General features: G+C 48.8%; 1 protein-coding gene across 1 annotated transcript; it reads left to right on the forward strand.

Annotated features, from left to right (window-relative positions):
- Positions 1 to 1,002: 1,002 nt before the first annotated feature.
- Positions 1,003 to 13,180, forward strand: LOC146198090 (arylsulfatase B-like). Its single transcript, XM_084592565.1, has 9 exons — positions 1,003 to 1,045; positions 4,806 to 4,918; positions 6,067 to 6,177; positions 6,739 to 6,864; positions 7,694 to 7,817; positions 9,814 to 10,110; positions 11,150 to 11,324; positions 11,866 to 12,142; positions 12,925 to 13,180. Exons 1-9 carry the CDS (start codon positions 1,018 to 1,020, stop codon positions 13,057 to 13,059), a joined length of 1,386 nt encoding a protein of 461 aa, XP_084448691.1. The 5' UTR covers positions 1,003 to 1,017; the 3' UTR covers positions 13,060 to 13,180.
- Positions 13,181 to 19,232: the final 6,052 nt, after the last annotated feature.

Raw genomic sequence — 19,232 nt, forward strand, 5'->3', positions numbered from 1 at the left:
CCACAGAAAACAAGTGAGACAGTTACCGCGCCTTTCCCTTCCTATAAATAAATCAGTTTAAATAAATCAGGCAGCGGAAGTGGCTCAGCTACACAGCCAGCAGGCCCGTGCATTTTCTTTTCCTTCTTCCTACCGTCGCAACAACGAATTAACAAATGACCTTCGTTGGCCTCTGCACGAGAGTACTACGTCATTGCCCCAGCTGATCCCCCCTCGTATTTAACCGCCACTCTCTAACGTCGTGCATTGAATGCCGTCGTCTTCATTAACCTCCACCCATGCGCAATGGGCCCAGAGACATGTCGGATCGCCCTGTTAAGGTGCGGGTCTTAAAGTTTCATAGTACGCTACCACTAAGGCCTCCATTTGCCGACTTCGCAATCCTTGCCTGAACCTGACCTTAGAGCACTAGACTCGAACCGGAAGCGAAATGAAATGCCACATCTGGCCAACTTTGCTAAATCGATTGTAATTGTTATTTTTTTCTGGTTCTTGAATTTCCTTCTATTGCCTTCTATTTCTATTTCGAGGTGCAGATCATTAAATTTCCAAAATGACACAACCCGCAATGCAACCTTCGAAGCCTTGCGTCAACCTGTACTGACTTCATTAACCAATACAGATTGATCAAACGAAGGTGGCCAGCGGAGGTAGTCGTGGGTTGGCCCATCGAAAAGCGGCCGCCGCTTTTCGATGGAGGTGGAAAGCAAGACGCCCGTGTGCTGTGCGATGTCAGAGCACGTTTAAGAACTCCGGGTGGTCGAAATTTCCGTAGTCCTCTACTACGGCGTCTCTCATAACCTGAGTCGCTTTGGAACGTTAAACCCCACAAACCAAACCAAACATTGTAGCCAGCACTGCTTTGTTCCGACAATTTCTTTCCAGGGCTGGGCCGACGTCAGCTTCCACGGATCGTCCCAGATTCCAACGCCTAACATGGACGCCCTGGCCGCGGACGGCGTGGTGCTCAACAACTACTACGTGCAACCCGTGTGCACGCCATCGCGAGCGGCTCTTATGAGCGGTCTCTACCCCATACATACCGGTACGCACGCATTAGCACTGCCGCTGCTATCGGCGGGCACTGCCGGGGGTTAAATGACGTTCCCAGCCCCAATTGTAGTCTGGTCGACACCAATTTTATCATGATCTTGAACCCCGAACCTCATCCTTGAAAAGTGGATAAACCCGATTTCTGTTCGAAGATTTCTTTTTAGAGAAAGCGCGAGAGGAATGAGGGGCTCGTTATATAACATATATGAAAGAACCCAGAGAACGTACGTTTTCGTGCGCAAAACTGAATACACTGCATGAAAATTAGCGGATATCCCGTGCCTATTCCGGAGAAGATCCCGGCTGCGGCGGTCGTTTTCCGATGGAGGCAAAAAGTAATACGCCCGTCTGTGGTGCGATGTCAGTGCAGGTTAAAGATCCCTAGGGGTCGAACTTTTCGGCGCCCCTCATAGCCTGACTCGCTTTGGGACGTTAAACAATATAAACTAAACTAACTATTTAGGGGGAGAGAAAGCAAGAGGACGAAAAAAGGCAGAGAGGTTAACCAGAATGGTGTTGCGATTGGCTGTACTGCACTGGGCGAGAGGGAAGAAGGAGATGACGTGGTCTAATTCGGACAATCTGCAAAATACGTTTTAGAAACAAGCGGCACAAACACGTGTGCCAAACGGTCGCCCATAATTGTGCCAAGTACTACCTCTCTTACGGCTTCCTTACCTAACGCTCCTCCTAGTTTAACACGGTCGCTGTCTTGTTGAATATATGTTTTCGCAGTTGCAAGAGTTACAGCCATACCTAAATACCTTGACATATTCTGGGAAAAATTACTGAGCGCAATTTTACAACACGCTATATAACTGCACCGTAATAATCCATCTATACGCAGATCCTCTTTCAGCAGAGTGCAGTTATTGTAATTTATTTTTTAAAAATTGCCCATTGATTTTGTACATGGCAGTTTTAACTATTCGGTACGAGCGCAAGAAAACAATTAAAGGCAAATTTTAGCCAGGCATCGGAAGCCCTAGACCAGTGGTTCTCAGCCATGGATGCGTCGGGGACACCTTAAGGGCCATTCAAGGTTCTAAGAACGATGGGGCCAGTGGAAGTGATGGGGATTCCCCCTTGAAACAAGAGAGAGAGAGAGAGAATGGGGGGGGGGGGGGGGGGGCAACCCTGTGCGCACTGATGCCGCTTCCGGGAGCAGGTCATGAAATCGGGATTGAGTAAAGGCTAACCTGGCCTCTAAGAAACTGGCGGTATGCATACTGCTAGAAAGAATTTGACTACTTCCGACACAGCACCACTTGCTCGTCGGACACCCCAGATGATTTGCATTGCAGCCTAGTCCAGCAGTGCAGTGGCACAAACTTTAACTGCCAAAATACAAATGGTGGAGGCGAAGCCAGCTACATGACACTTGGGTGTGACTCTGTGAGCAGATATCCTTAAAACGTAAAAGAAATTCCCTGGAGCGCAATCCTTCTCATAGCACTGGATATGATCCGGCGCTGTTATTGAGTGGAGATGCTGCTCATAAGTCTCCCATAGTAAGACTCTGCGAAGTTCGGTGATGATGGATGAGGAAAGGTGGGGCGTGTAAGCAGGATGCGTAGGAAGTATTCTGGTTTGTCGCAAAGTCTGCATGAAGAGGAGAATTTGTCTGGGTATCGGTCATGCAGTAGTATGGTCATGTTGTAGTCATTTAGTAGTAGTATAATTTGTAGCCGTCGCCAGTGTGCGGCCTACGCTATGGTGAGAGTTGGGGTTGAGCGTGTGTATTCTCTTCGTTTGTCCCGTAGTATACGAGAGGACATCACGGAAGGAGAGCAGCTGGCGCTCCCCGGCCTATATAGGGGGCTCAAATCCTCCAGTCGGGAATGTTAGCACTCGGGTATAGGTAATTAGCTTCCTCGTTTCTAGGGAGGCCGGCATGCACTGGTGTCCAGATGAGGCTTATGTGGCGCCGGTACTATAATGGCACATTTGGAATCGGAGAATTTTTGCGGAAGGTGTAGATATGAGAGCGATCGCGATGACTGCCTCTTCTGCCTCTGTGATGGCATTGGTGATTAACGAGCTGGAAGTCAAAAGAGCTGGGGTTTAAACGATGCCGGCATTAACAAACATCGTAAATGCTCTATCCCCATCTCTCTCGCGTGCGCTGTCCGTTTCCGTACTCCTCTTGCGTTTCCTTCGATGTGAGGTACTAAAGTCGGCTTTGAACCTCCGTGCCCCGAGAGTCGCTTCGCGTACCCCAGGGGTACGCCAACCCCTAATTAAGAAACACTGCCCCAGAACATTATCATCAGCATGTGCATAACAGCATCTTGCTGTATCCCACAGCTGCCTCAGAATTAAAATATGACCCAAAAAGCTGGACCCGGGTGAGTGCTGCACAGAAGATGATCACGAACGTGGCAAGCTAACTGCAACAAACAAAAAAATAGAAAAACACCGGCCTTGGCGAACAGCTTTCCACGTGGAACCGGCTGTTTTCCAACAGCGCATGAAATAATGAGAAAGATATTTTATGTGCCGCACTAGAACTACGGCCTAATCAAAAGCGCATTTTACTGTGAAAAATGACCCCCTCCCCCTTTCCATTAAAGAAACGCATTTTAATTTTGTTTACTAATTAACTAAGTTTTTAAGCGTACTTGAAGTATACAGTTTTCATCCTATTGTGAACCTTCGAACGCTTAAGGAAATTACACCCGTAAACTATCAAAAGAATTCATGTACTTCGTATGACCGTAGTAAAACATGCGCGAGTTTTTGTTACGAACGAAACTGGTTTATATAAGAGCTGGAGAATGTACAGTATATTCTGAAAGGCTTTAACGGCAACGCGAGGCATCGACATTACTTCTTGTCTGAATACTCGGAACCTACATGGAAGCAGACTTTGACTTAAAGCGACAACTCGGACCGATACAATCAATAACTGTCTTTTTCATTCTCCATCTCAGCAGGTGTTTCAGTGAGCAAATTAAGCGCTCCGGATACTGCTGTAGTGTTATTTCCTTTTTTAGTGGAAAAGCTGTGTGTGTGTGTGTGTGTGTGTGTGTGTGTGTGTGTGTGTGTGTGTGTGTGTGTGTGTGTGTGTGTGTGTGTGTGTGTGTGTGTGTGTGTGTGTGTGTGTGTGTGTGTGTGTGTGTGTGTGTGTGTGTGTGTGTGTGTGTGTGTGTGTGTGTGTGTGTGTGTGTGTGTGTGTGTGTGTGTGTGTGTGTGTGTGTGTGTGTGTGTGTGTGTGTGTGTGCGTGCGTGCGTGTGTGCGTGCGTGCGTGCGTGCGTGTGTGTGTGTGTGTGTGCGCGCGCGCGCGTGTGTGTGTGTGAGAGAGAGAGAGAGAGAGAGAGATTCTCGGCTGTTTCTGTTTATGTTCATGTTGTCCGGCAGCAAAGGACGCAATTATTGCTGAGAAAATCGTATTTCAAATCTCCCCGCCTTTCGATTCAGACTCGTGACACCCTTACCGGAAAGGCCGGTTTGTGACCGTTTTGGAGTCGATGGCACCGTAGCGTGGACTCTGAGATCCGTAACTGAAATTCGATTTGGACGCAGTCAGTTCACTTGCGAAATCTGCCGGTGATGGCGACACCCACATTTTGTTTTTAGCATTTTGAAACTATTGGTTTTCGCTTTGTGGTTAAATACGACGGCCCATCGATACAGGCCAACTTCAGACTCTGTTCAGTGACCTTTCAATGTCAGTGCGGTTACGTTGAGGCAGCTTAGGCGATTGCGACTGGTGGCCAGCAGAGACATCTACTGCGGCTCTGTCACGCAGGAATGCAGAGCCTGGTGATCCAGGTTGGCGAGGCATGGGGCCTGCCGCTGGAAGTGAGGCTGTTGCCTCAGTACCTAAAGGACCTCGGCTACGCCACGCACATGGTCGGCAAGGTGAACACCCACATCATTTCTCGATGAATTGATGCTTCTTATACCTGTCCACAACAAATGAAAGGTGCAGCGGCATATCAATCATCGCCTCTGCACGAATTAATACCCTCAAGAGGGCGCGTTTAGAGCTGGTGTATCGTTATCGGACTGAACCAACCGATAACTCGAAGCTGCCTGTTGAGAACCCGCCGCCTTAACTCCGCCCCAAAGGATGGGTTGACTTGTACCCTCTTTAACGCTTAGGAAAATATTCTCCAGGAGAAAACAGAAGCGGCAACCGGCTTGTTATTTGTGTTCTCGCGCATCGGAGGGCGCGTTGATTCGCTAGTATGAGTTGGCATGGCCTTGCTCAGCTCGATCCCCTGACTCGGCCCACCGCTGTCGGGTTCATGTAAACGAGGCTACAGCGATAGCAGGATTGTATAGAGACAGTGTGACAGGAGCACGGCAGGTTACACGGTTATTGACTGATTGGATCGCACCACCCACTCGCAAGGTCGTTTTAGCCCGTTAGTGGCAGCTACTGCTCCGCTCTGTGGAACACTATAACGAATGTTCTGCCGTGTCAAATCCATTAATCGTCTATATGTACTTTCCCTCAAAATCCAGCATTGGACAATGATATGCTTAGAACACCGTGCGATTTTATGGCACTTTTTTATTTCCCACACGTGACCTCAAAGCTGCCTCAGTTTGTATATGATGACATAGCACCACTACGTGGTTGAAACCGAAATCAAAACAGAAAAGAAACTCAAGTATAAAGCAGCTGGTGAAATTAATGTAGAGACTTATGAATGCCAATGACGCGCTATCTCAAGGGTAAAAAAACAACCAAAAAATGTTGTATCCCTACTGCTCTAACCAAGACACACGTACCTCATTTCATTTCGTGGACTCATTCATTACCGCCGAGATTCTCGCGTAGTTATCAGTGGAGCACCACAACTGTGCACACGGATTGCAACCACAGAAATCGCAAATTTTGGAAAATATCCACAGCAACGTTCCACGTCATTAATGCAGGCTTTTCACGTTTCTCTTCAAGCAGCGCTGTTGCGTGTGTGTTGACTAGCCAGAATCAAATGACTGTAACATGCCCAATGGACTGAAATTTTACCCGCTCATGGCAAGTCTGTATATTGCAGTGGCACCTAGGCTACCTCAACGAAGAGTACACGCCCACCCACAGGGGCTTCGACACTTTCTTCGGATACTACAACGGCGAAGAGGACTATTACAACCACACCCTCAAAGAGGTAACGATGTGCATCACGCGCATAGCTCAATTGGCTTCTAAAAAAGGGGGGGGGGGGAGGGGAGACATATCATTGGCTTAGTTGGACGTGGTACTCACGCACGCACGCACGCCACACACACACACACACACACACACACACACACACACACACACACACACACACACACACACACACACACACACACACACACACACACACACACACACACACACACACACACACACACACACACACACACACACACACACACACACACCTGATTACCAAGTTCCCTAGCTAAAAACAACCGACTATGGTAACGCAGCGTTTTATAATCTTTCCAACACGTAAATGTTACGATATTTTTTATTTGCTACCATTTTATTGTCTATACAGTGTGGTATCAAAATGAGATGCTGCTGAAACTTCATCGCAAAAAAAAGGGCTAGCTGTATGCATGGATAATGACAGATCTATTGAATGATCATAGGCTAACTATACGAAACCCATATCGCTACAGATGCATCGCTAGGCGTTTTGCTTCGCAAATCAGAAGCAACTCTACATCGTTTCCTACAGGGCGAGCACTTCGGCCTGGACTTCTGGCAAGGAAACCAGGATGTGAAAAACGAGAGCGGCCATTATTCCACCACGCTGTTCACGGAACAGGCGGTCAACCTAATCAAGAGCCACGACACGTCTAAGGTACTATATATGCATGCCCCACCATGCCACGACATAGTGCGGTCATAACTCCAAAAGCGATGTGCACGCCTCCTGTTCTGGCTCTTTGTTGCCGTGTACGCAACTTGAAGTCTGTTGTGACGCACGACACAAACCATGCCACTGTATACTACGTCCAGAAGCTCTGAAAGATGTTTACTGCGCTTATCTGTAGTTCCTCGGCTATATTAGTGTTGGGAACATGAGAATTCCCCTGGTTCACACGCAAGCGATTGAGCAAACTCAGTAGCCAGCGGCAGCGATACAACGAAATATTTGCAATGCGTTGGAACTTCGCCGCTCTGGCCGCTCGAGCCGCCTCGAGAGCTCATCATAGGTTCTTGCGTCACAGCGACAGAAATCGCTAGCGTTTTTGCTTGAATGTGAAACAGGCTGGCTACATGACAGGGACTTCACTAGCTCTCTCATTGTTTAGTGCAGACTCGGGGAAACCTGCAAATTAGCCTTACAATGCGACAGAAATTCATCTGCACAATACCGTGGAACCTGACTCGGACAATTATTAGGTGCAGCGATAGCATCTTCAAGGCCCACACAGATGTGCACGTTGTCTCAGTGAGCGCCTGCTTCGCGCGAAGCTCTGATGCGGTTAATTAAGCCCGCTTGTCCTATTTTCGCTGTCAGCACTCCTCTTACGTAATGACCAAAAGTATTAGATCGGGTCGCTGTTGAACAGGAGGTTCTGTTGTGTAGGGAAGATGAATGTACTATTGTGCGAAGTGGGGAATCCTGGATACATGCAGAAAAGTGTAGCGCGTTCTTGATTCAGAAGCTACTTCTGCCTGCGCAGCCTTTCTTCCTGTACCTGAGCCACCAAGCACCGCACGGAGGCGTCGAGGTTCCACTGGCGGCGCCCAAAGAGAACATTGAAAAGTTCTCGTACATTGGAGAGGAAAACCGCACTGTGTACGCAGGTAAGCAAGCCAAAGGACCATGTGCATATAACAGTATAAAAATTCCTGCCAGGTAAAGTTTCGCCATTGACCCGTGCATTAGCTCTATAAAAGCATCAATTATTCCGTGTACTACATCAGTACTTTTGGTTTGGTTTGGTTTGCGGCGTTTAATCTGCTTTAGTAAGGTGAGCAGGTTCACAGGCATATATGCACTGACTCTCTGTACAATGAATTCATCATGAACGCTGGGAAACTATTAGCAACACCAAGATACCTTTTCACTACCCTGAGAAAATAAAGCGGATACAGTACTATGATGCAACATATAACTTCTAGAAGTTAAAGCAATAAACTCCTTCTCTCATCTTGCCAGTTACTGCCGGCGCTGAAAAAAGCTGGAACGTGGTGTTTATGATACTTTTTGCCCTATAACTCACAGACGTTATGTACCCCAGAAACGGCCATAAATTCATGATATCCCTCCAAGGAAAACGGCGGCTTTAGCCACGATATGCACGTATGTAGAAAGCGTCCTATAATTTTCCGCCATTGGACCACGGGAACATTGGTCTACTTCCCTGTAGAACGCTTCAACGTTATAGATGGCATCCGCGCCAAAGCAACGGTGTTTAGACGTCACTTGGCATTCGTACACAAACTGCCCAGCAGCAGTTCGTACTGGAAACTGATGCTTTTGTTGTTGTTGCGACTGTAGGAAGAAAGAAAAGAAAACGCACGGGCCTGCTACTGGCTCTGTACTGAGCCATCTCCGCTGCCTCGTGCAGACAGAGGAGAAAACAGGGAAGAAAGAAAAAGAAAAGAAAGGAGAGGGAGAGAGAAAGACGCGCGTGGCAATACAACCGTCGTCCGCCCCTGATGCTTTTAGGGGCGGTTTTGAAGGCCTGAAATGGCGGCCGCACTAGTGGCACCACTTGTCGTAGAGAGTTGGAACTGCCCCCTGTATACGGGCTATATGCCGGACAGTGTTATTCGCACCGCCGTATAAAGGTAAAATTACATACAAATACATTTTGTCCGAAGGTTCAGACAGGCAAGTGTTTTAGCTAATTCACTTACCGGCTACCTCCACCTAATTAAGTGTCGTGGGTGGTGATGGTGAAAAGATGGAGGAAGCGGAGGAAGAGAAGAAAAAAAAATAAAATGCAGTATTAAGCTTTGAGAGCGTCCTGGGCACGGGTAACCAAGGTCAACCGGTCTTTCAGCTAGTCAGAGGCTAACCGAGCCCGCCACATTGGGGAAGAAGGGTGTGGAAAGTAAGGTGACTGAATTGCAGCAGGGCAGGAAGAAGTGTTGTTAACATAGAGTTCAGAACAATTTAATATAATATTATATATACAGGGAGGTCTTCAGTATAGAGATCTAGGTCACACCCTACAGTCACTGGGTGGGATGCCTAGTGACGCACACAATTTGCGACTGTCGCAGTCCGGGCCCGCTGCGTTAGGACCCTTTGGACCTCGAGGGAGCAGCAGCTAGATAAGGTCGCCTTACAGGCGGATGAGATTAAGAAGTTCGCAGGGGCCAAGTGGACGCAGCTAGCACAGAACCAGGTTAAGTGGAGAAATATGGAAGAGGCCTTCGCCCTGCAGTGGGTATAGTCAGGCTTATGGTGATGATGATGACAGTTCTCTTGGGTGGAGTGTGAATATAGGGTAGGAATGTATTCTGCTTGAAAGCCCACATCATGTGGTAAGTGTCAGACACCTCCACACAGTGCCCACCGAACTGGGGATCAAAATGTTTTAGGGTTGCCGGACACAACATTTAATCAGTGACCAGACGCAGGAGTACCCACTCGTTAGCCTTCCACATCCCCTTTCGTGGGGTGGCGAGAGTTTATAGAAAAACAAAGGACTCACTTATAGGCATGTTGCCCTGTGGCCCTCGTACTTGATGCCAGCTGCACATACTCAGGTGTGCGGGTGTGCAGTCCACAAACATAGCGAAACAGGGCCAAGATGGACACGTGGGCAGCTTCTTCTTTGGTGCGCAGCCATGGTGGACACACTGGATGACTCCGTGGGCGCCGTGGTGGAAGCCCTGCAGGAGGCGGGCATGCTGAACAATACAGTGCTGGTGTTCAGCAGCGACAACGGCGGCGCCCCCTGGGGCACGCATGCCAGCCGCGGCTGCAACTGGCCCCTGCGTGGATCCAAGGGAAGCCTCTGGGAAGGGGCTGCCAGGGCCGCTGCCTTCCTCTGGTCGCCGCTGCTCGAGGTCGGAGGAGGCCGCGTGTCGCAACAGCTCATGCACGTCACCGACTGGCTACCCACCCTCTACTCGGCCGCCGGTAAGCTGCCATTCCCCCTTTAGATGCATAGTTCGTGTGTCAGACGTAGAAGAAGGGTCTCGAGCATCGCAATTAACTGTTAAAAAAAAATCTGAGCAGATGCAACTCAATAAAAGAGCAGCTATTTCCTCTCAAATCCCTCACCCTGCAGCCTATGTAGTCGACCGGTTCTCGTGATGTCACGGATAACTCCCTTGGACGTGCTAGGGTGACAGCGAAAGGTGTTGCAGGTTAAAGGGGGTTCACCATGATTTGATCGTATCAACCGCGGCATCATAAAAGTCTCAATACAGCAAAGGGTCTATTGAAAAGGCATCTGCCGCATTTTTTAGTTGCATCCGACCATAGACACTTCACCACAGTGCATGGTGCCTAGTGTATACTCAGAGCTCAGCACTAGCAAAAGGGGCAGGTTGTCATCCTCCTTTCCTTGATGTCACCGCCGCGTAGCAGAATGATTATTTTTATTTAATTCGAGATAGGGGCATTGTTTGCAGTGAATATATTCGGCCTCAGTACAGGACAAATGCGCCGCGTTTAAACCCGTCGCCTTCCGTTTTTATCTCCTTATCTAAGCTGGAGCCTGTGCGACTCATCAAAATGATCTCTGTTACCGGTCCCTTCTTCCTGCTAATGATCAGGAATATCATCTCTAGCTTCACTACTGTATTTCGTCAGTATTTTCTGTTCGCATCATTGAGTCTTCTCAGTGATCCTATCAAAAGTGCCTACAGCGCTGTCAATGAACTGGAGCTTAGGCGTAGTCCAAAACAAATGTCAGCGGCAGTAATTATGCAAACAAAACTTCACATAAATCGAATATGCGGTTCTACAGTCCTTTCGTTTCATTTCTTGACTTTCGAGGCGTAGGTCGTTCTATGCGCTTAAATACGATGTGCATAAGGATGGAGTCGGATGAAATATAGTGTGGGTTTCAAATTGACCTCAACTTGTAAACAACAGGTGGTGTTCGAAATGGCCTGGAGGGCGGACACCAATACTCAGCGGGCCTTCGTTCCTCTTATCTCTATCCACGCAGGTGGCGACCCCGCTGGATTGGGGCAGCTGGACGGCATCAACATGTGGCGCCACCTGTCGCAAGACCTGCCGTCGCCGCGAACGGACATTTTGTACAACATCGATCCTGTGGCCAACACGGCGGCGCTGCGCCACGGAGACCACAAGCTCGTCATGGGAGTCGCCTTCGGTGGCAGGTGTATATGCAAGTGCATGCGCTACACGGAGGCTGTGTACGATTCGGCACCAAAGCCAATGGTCTTCGACAGAAGGCAGCAAAAAGAAGGCTTTGCGCGTATTCGAGCGCAGGCCTTTCCATGAAGAATGGGGTGGAGGCGAATGAGGAAAAGTTCATGGTATTGCCTTCCGTTAACGTCACCTGCAACGCAAGAGAAAGTGTACGGCTCCTCTCCATGCCCTTTATGCAGAGGGATGCCCTTAACTTTCCTGGTGCCCCGTTTTCTTCGCGCTCCGTCATATTTCCCTCTTTCCGTGCATGACATTGTTTTTGGCACGCCTACCAGTTTCGAATTTCATTCTTTGACTAACAGCAAGAGCAAAAAAAAAAAAAGAAAAAATTTAGCAACGTCTTTTTGTTACTGTTTTATCATCCGAAGGTCATGGTTCACTCTCAGATGTCGGGCAAATGCAAGTAAATTACGTGCAAGCCCTGTTGATCGGAGCGTATTCTGTCGAACGGCTGTATCCCGGCTTAGTAGCCGCGGACAATACATGCAGGTATGACGATCGCACCCCGATTCCCGGGAGCCCGAGGCCCACCGACGACCTGGATGATCTCACATCACACTCCCGGGCAGCAGCAGCCCTGCGTTTCCTCCAAAACAACGCCAGCCGCGTCGAAGAGGAATCCACCCCGGGGTGGCGCCTCCGTACCCAGCTGCAGTGCGACGAGCCTAGTGAACCTCCAAACTTTGTAAGCGGGGTGCCGCCCTACCTATTCGACCTGGCCAAGGACCCCTGCGAACTGCACAATTTGGCCGCGACCAAGACAGAGGTGAGCAGGCACGATTGCCACATAGTACTGTCCCATATAGGTGACCATCAGCGCGCGCTCCTAGTATCACGAATGCGGATTGCTATGCGTCGCCTCCTAAATTTTCTGACTTCTACCCGTAAAGTCTTATCCAAGGTAACTTATTACAGATGCTGTTTAACTCACGCTTCTTCAAAGCATGAGGAGAGGAAAAAAGCTGCGGAATAGCACACTGACAAGCTCGCACCCTCCATGTTTACAGTGGTAACAGAAGGTCATGCATAAACTATCTGCATAAAGGTCAAATTAACATATATACAGAAAACATTCAGTGAGTATTTTACCCAGCACAATAAATAACTGACGTGGAGCACGACAATATTCAACCGAAAAAAAATATAAAACACACAAAAAAATTGTTTTAGACATCAAATTCGAAATGCACAACAGCGGTAAGAAAAATATAAGCGTGATCGACACGTGTATTTTGTACAAACGAAATTGTGTTCTATTCAGCAGTCGTTGCGGTAAAAGAAAAAAAAAAAGTAATGAAATCGGTAGGTGAAAAATTAGGCAGGCTGGCGCATTATCTTAAAAAAAAATAAATAACTTGCACGTACAAAGTTGAGTCATGAGAGTAGAATCGTGTCGACCAGCGTCGTGTCCCCACTCTGATCTGTTAGAGTAAGCGCTGTTTCCCCCTAAGATCATGCACTAGCTTTAACGCAACCGTGCCTGTATGCGGTTGCGCGAACACAGGTGTACGCATGCATAATCAACATGTGGCGCTCTTTCACGCGCAGCTGCTGGCGTCGATGAAGCGAAAGTTGGAAGAGTACGCAGCGACGGCCGTGGCACCGAGACTGCGGCCCGTTGACCCGCAGGCCTTCCCAGAGCTGCACGCCGGTGTGTGGGCTCCGTGGGAGAACACTGTGTAGCATTTGTGCTTTATAACCTCATCGCAGCTTGTTGCATGGCCTCTGTACGTGTCTCATTCCACTTTGAGCTATACTGTTGGGTATTGGCTCTACATGTTTTCTTTCGTCAAATATTGTCTAGCTTCTGTGTGTGGAATTTGGCTGAACGCACTGCAGAACAGTTAACTATGCACGTAACAATAAACAGAACTTTACGGCAATAAACGCGACTTTCGTAGAGTACCATTGGAACGACGTTGCATATTTATATAATGGTGTTATACGCTGGTAGAAGCATGATCACAAGAAAATTTGTGATCACGACACGAGTTTCTTATAGTCACAACCCTCTAAAAGGTTGTTGAAATTTATCTTAGATGAGCCGAATTTAAATAAAGTGGAATACTGCGTTTATTACGGTAGCTCAGATGGACTGCCCTGGTCAGGAAGATCTTGCAGCGGAGCGCTCGGCGTATTTCGTCTTCGTCGCACCAACACATCGGTGCAGATCGGTGGCTGAAGAGATGACGATTAGCATGGTAGAATTTCCCCCCTTGTAGAAAAGGAGCCATCCTGGCGACTTATGGTGCGAAAAGCACAGAGGGATCGTAGTGGGCTTCACAGTCGGTTGACATGGGCTGTTTTCTGGCCACGGCGACGCAAGTACACAGAGGGCACGACGGGCTCGACTATGTAGTTGACGGCAGATGTTTGCTGAAGGACCCAGTATGAGCCGTGATATCGAGCAAGAAGCTTCTTTGAAAAGACATGGGTTGTGCAAGGCACCCAGAGCCACACCAGAGAGTCCGGAAGATATGAGATATGACGAAGCTTCAACGGTGTCACAGTAATGTTTTTGTTGCCACTGGTTTTCTCTCGTAAGCGAGCGGCGAGCTGACGGCATTCTTCTGCGTACGTGACGGCGACGGAGAGTGGCATCTATTCGGAAACATCATAGCGATAGGCAAGAAATGTGTCCATAGTGCAGGGTGGCTCGCGCCCGTAAAAAAGGAAGAAAGAGAATCCAGTGGTGGCCTGTGTCGTGGTGTTACATGTAACGAAGGGAAGAACCTGGTCCCAATTGCAATGGTTGGCGTTCACGTACATAGCCAGCATGCCACTGAGTACGGTTAAAACGTTCTGTCAGGCCATTTGTCTGATGGTGGTAAGAGGTAGCGGTACGGTGTATGACATGGCATTCTTTCAGGAGGGCATCAAGAGCGTCAGATAGGAAAACGCGTCAGCGGTCGCTGAGCACTTCCCCCGGGGGAGAGTTTGAAAGGGGCACCATGGCGAAGAAACAGGTTCTTCAGAAGAAAGAGAAGTCGCGTACTAAAGCAGAGGGTGACGGTGATCTCTCAGTTATCAGGTCAGGTGATCTACTGCCACGATAATCCAGCGGAAGTGGTAGGAAAAGGACCGTAGAGATCTATGCCAATGCGATCAAACGGACGGGCAGGACAAGGCAATGGCTACAACCAAGCAGAGGACTTGTGAGCAGTTTTTCGGCATTGGCAAGACGGGCAAAAGTGCATGAAATGGCGGACAAAACGGTACAAACTACTTCAGTACAAACGCAGGCGCGTGTATAGGTTTTCAACACTCCATCATGGGTACTTTAGGGATCAGCATGGAAAGCAGAGCAAATGTCAGCGCGGAGATGACGGGGGATGACTAAAGGTAATTTCTTTCCGTCGAGAAGATAATTGCGGCTATACAGCAGTCTGTCACGAATGAGGAAATGGTGGGCTTGGCGAACGATTGCTCTGGACGAATGACCTGGAAAGGAACTTGAAAGAAAGTGCAGCAGGGTAGCTATCCACGTTTCGTGCTGGCGAGCGGAGACAAATCATAGGCGCAGATTAGATAAGACTATGAAGAGCAATGCAGTGGCGAAAGAGAAAAAGCATCCGCTTCGGTATGCTTGAGGCCTGAGCGATAAATGCCACGAATTTCATAGTCTTTGAGGCGGAGAGCCCAGCGAGCAGGGCGGCCGGACGTGTCTTTGAGAGACGCCAGCCAGCATAAAGAATGGTGATCAGTGACTACATAAAACGATCGGCCATACACACAGGGATAAAATTTCTCCTGACCAGGGCATTCCATCTGAGCTACCTTAATAAACGCAGTATTGAAATTGATGGAGGGGCTGGGTGAGAGGGGCAATGATAGCGGCGAAATTTAAGATGAAACGGCGAAAGTAGGAACACATGCTGACGAGGCTGCTTCGTTAATGTTGACTGTGGAATTTCGGCAACTGCACAAAGTTTGGTGAGGTCGGGAAGAATGCCGTCCTTAGAAACTATCTAGAATAGTTAGTTGTCGGGCAGCAAAGCGGCATTTTTTCAAATTCAGTTGAAGGCCAGCGGCGGCGAGACAAGTGAGGACATCCTTCAATCAGAGCAGGCGATATTTAAAATCGGTAGAAAAGACTACGACGTCATCAGGATAACAAATACAGATTTGTCACTTGAATCCACGAAGAACAGTGTCCATCAGGTGTTCGAATGTGGCCGGGGCGTTGCAAAGTCCAAATTGCATGACGTTGAACTCATATAATCCGTCCGGCGTAATGGTGGTCTTGGAGCGGTCAGCGTCATCCATTGGCACCTGCAGTAGCCAGGTCGCAAATGTAACTAGAAAAACTCGGTTCCCTGTTGGCAGTCCAAAGCGTCATCAATGCGTGGCAGAGGATAGACGTCCTTGCGCGTGATCTTGTTCAGCCAACGGTAGTCGACACAAAACCGGAAGAAACCGTCTTAGGTACCAACACAACTGGAGGCGTCCTGGTATCGTGGGATGACCGGATTCCACCCCGGCGAAGCATGTCGTCCACGTGATCAGCGATTACTTGACGATCAGAAGCCCACACGCGATAGGGGCGCTGGCGCAAAGGTGCGTTTGTACCGGTGTCGATGGTGTGCTCTACGACAGTCGTGTGGTCCAAGCAAATTTGAGGAAGATCGAATGAAGAAGTGAAGCTCTGCAGAAGGGCGACGAGTTGATCAAGTTGCGCAAGCGGAAGATCAGCGTCAATGTCATGCTGGAAAACGTCAGAGAGAGTCGAAGCGGTTGCAATATCGCAAGATGCACTAACGTCGAAGAAAGTGATGGTGTCAATAAGAGTGTTCATATGAGCGGGATCAAGTTCTTCAAAACATCCAATGCATCCGTCATGGAGCCGGACTGCTGGTCAAGAAAATGGGTTCGAGATGTAAATTGCACTCTCGCTGTCTTGAATCTCAAGAAATGCGAACGGAAACAGGAGGTGGTGGGAAGCGGCTTCGGAAGGTTTGAAAGTTGCAGTAAAAAGGGTTACCCGCTCACAAGAGAGGGGAACGAGGAAAGCAGAAAACAGGAGAATGTCGGTGTCATGGGCGATAAGAAGTTTTGCAGTCCGGAGAGATGCTTCACAGAAGGGAACGTCGCAGAGGGAGGCGAAGGCAATTTCTAAGTGGGCGCAGTCAATAACGGCCTGATGAGTCGATAAGAAATCGTATCCAAGGATGATATCATGCGAGCAGTTAGGCAGAACAATAAACTCGACGGGGTCTTGAATGAGAATACGGGGCGTGCAAGACGCTGAGGGGTGACTGTGCCGTGATGAGGCGGTATAGAGCGAAAAGTCCGAAAGCGGAGTGGTCACCTTGCGAAGTCGACGGCAGAGCGCTTCACTGATGACGGAGATGGCTGCGCGTGTGTCAACGAGAGTGAGAACTGTGGCGCTTTCTACAAACAACATTAGCGAAACGACACAGAGGACTTGAGGAATTCGAAACAAGCTCAGTTCTTTCCCCAGGAACTGCGACTGTTATTTTCCCTCAACGGCGCCGGTAGGAGTTCATAGCATCGGAGAGGGCGATAGGTGACGAGGAGAATGTGATCGGCGAATGGCACAGGTTTAGCGATCTAGTGATACGAAGTGGGGAACGGCAGAAGTCGTCTACGAGCGTGGCTCAATATCGTACGGGCAGGATCACATGTGAGGCTTAGAAACTACGCCCAGTCAACGGCGTCAGAAATGAGCGCACGGCGTCAGTTGTTTCGAAGTTACTACAATATCTGGACAAAATACCTCGATAGGCCCCGCCGACAAAATTAGCAACATCTTTCGACAACAAAACCGAACGCCCGGTCGTGTAACTTCTATACGCCAGGTTCCTCGAACTCAGCTGCAGCAAAGTGCCCCAACATATCCGTGAAGCTAAAGAGTTAGATAGAATCCTCAGTGGCATTCACAGAAGAAACAGCACAGTTTGAGCAACCAGCAGTCTCGTTGCATCTGTGTCAAGATTATGTCACCTTCGCCCAAGCCGGATGTTTTTCTAGCCAACATTATCGCACCCCGTCGCGGTGTCATGCTGGTCAGGGCGCTCGACTGCTGTGCCCAGTAATGCGTGATCGTATTCCAGACGCGGACTGTTTTTCGATGGAGGCGAAAAAAGGCCGCCCGTGTGCTGTGCGATGTCACTGCATGTTAAAGAACACTAGGTGGTCGAAATTTTCGGAGCCCTTCGCTACGATGTCTCTCATAGACGAGTTGCTTTGGAGCGTTAAGCCTCATAAACCAAACTAAACCATCAACATCATCGCACTCTAGAGCATTTGGTGCGGCTCATTCAGCTTACTCAAACGTCAGTCAGACGTGCGCACACCACTGCGTCGGTGACAGATCTGCGAGTTTAAGTTTGCAAAATGGTGAAGTTTTGAATTACGCCCGCGGAAAGTACGAAGATAATGACGGTGGCATACTTGAAGTCAGGTGGATAAACCATTTAGGAGGACGCTTCCTTCCTCGCCTCGCAGTTTTGCTTTCGTGCATGGTAACTTCACCTCAACACATACTTGCGAATGATAATGCACCCTTTACAGGACCTCGTTTGCGTCGACGGTCTGCAAATAAACGTGCTTCGGAAGGCGCATTCGCAGAGTAGGTCGCCGAAGTAGTTATCATTAATGAACGTCCGAGGCGATTACAAAACGTTTGGGGGACACTCAAGCTCCATCTTAAAGATGTTATTTGACAGTGGCATGTGGTCATTTCTAATTTACACAAGAACTGATTAGCGTAATCATAAGATATTACTCTATGTGAAAGAGCACACGACATACGTGTAAATCCCGCTTGTTCTCAAGCTGAACAAGCGTGCCTCGCGTGACCTGATAGCGTGCGTGGCTCGGAAACGAAAGGTGTTGAGTTACAATTCCGCCTGAGATGCGAATTGTTTCTTTCTTTTCAATTATTTTAGGAATTTAGACGGTTTGATAGCCTTGGTTTATGGGGTTTAACATCCCAAAACGACTCAAGCTATGAGAGACGCTGTGCCGGAGGGCTAAGAAAATTTCGAACACCTGGAGTTCTTTTTTTTTTTTTGCGTGCACTGACACCGCACAGGATACGAGCGCCTTGCTTTTCGCATCCATCGAAAAGCTGCAGCCTGTTGTGCCTGGCCAAAGCCGCCCAGAAATTCAGCCGGACGCCAAACTTCTTTGGCTAACGCCTCCTTCACAAAATACGGATACTTCTCTGCAAAGCACCAGTGCACTGGAGGCGAGCCGTGCCAAAGGGAGAGAAGCGACGTGTTTCAACATGAGCTGAACGTCCAGACAGCACGGCGCGCCGTGGCCCTGACCCCACCGGCACAACAAGCCGCAGCTGGCATTCGATCTCACGTCCTTTAGCACAAGTGTGGAGCGCCCTAGCCACGTACTGCATGCATGATGTCATGCTGAACATGAGCTTTCTGAGGTGATTGGAATTTGTGCACGAGATCATATCTAAATGACATCATGACACTGCCGACTACTCGGGAGTTATCGCTCACGGCCCACTACTGGGACGCCGAAGACGGTGAAATCGGTTTTTCAGTAACACGGGCGATGCCTCTCAAGAAACTACCGGGACACGTGGCCCTCGCCGGGAATCCGTCAGTGATTTTGGAGTGTTTTCATTTTTTCTTTCACGTGCTCTCGGACGTAAGGCATGTGGTGTGCGTGTGATGGTGAGCCAGATTTTTAACACGAGTAACATTTGGACTGCATTTCCATAAAACTTGGTGACAGCGCCTGCTTTTGAGACGGGTGAGGTGGTCCCCGCTTTTCTCGTATTCTCGTTGCAATCTGTTAAACTCTTCCTGAACGAAAACACTGAAGGGAGTAGCAAGACCACCGAGACACGCAACAGAGTTACGCTG

Source organism: Amblyomma maculatum, chromosome 2 (genome assembly GCF_055883805.1).
Source record: "Amblyomma maculatum isolate TAMU_Amacu chromosome 2, ASM5588380v1, whole genome shotgun sequence".
NCBI classification, from domain to species: domain Eukaryota; kingdom Metazoa; phylum Arthropoda; class Arachnida; order Ixodida; family Ixodidae; genus Amblyomma; species Amblyomma maculatum.

Excerpts from the sequence above, each read along its gene's own strand:
- LOC146198090 (XM_084592565.1), top strand. The coding sequence starts at position 1,018 with ATGAGCGGTCTCTACCCCATACATACCG. Across the intron at positions 4,919-6,066 it reads CCACGCACATGGTCGGCAAG|TGGCACCTAGGCTACCTCAA; the intron begins GTGAACACCCAC and ends TGTATATTGCAG. Across the intron at positions 10,111-11,149 it reads CACCCTCTACTCGGCCGCCG|GTGGCGACCCCGCTGGATTG; the intron begins GTAAGCTGCCAT and ends CTATCCACGCAG.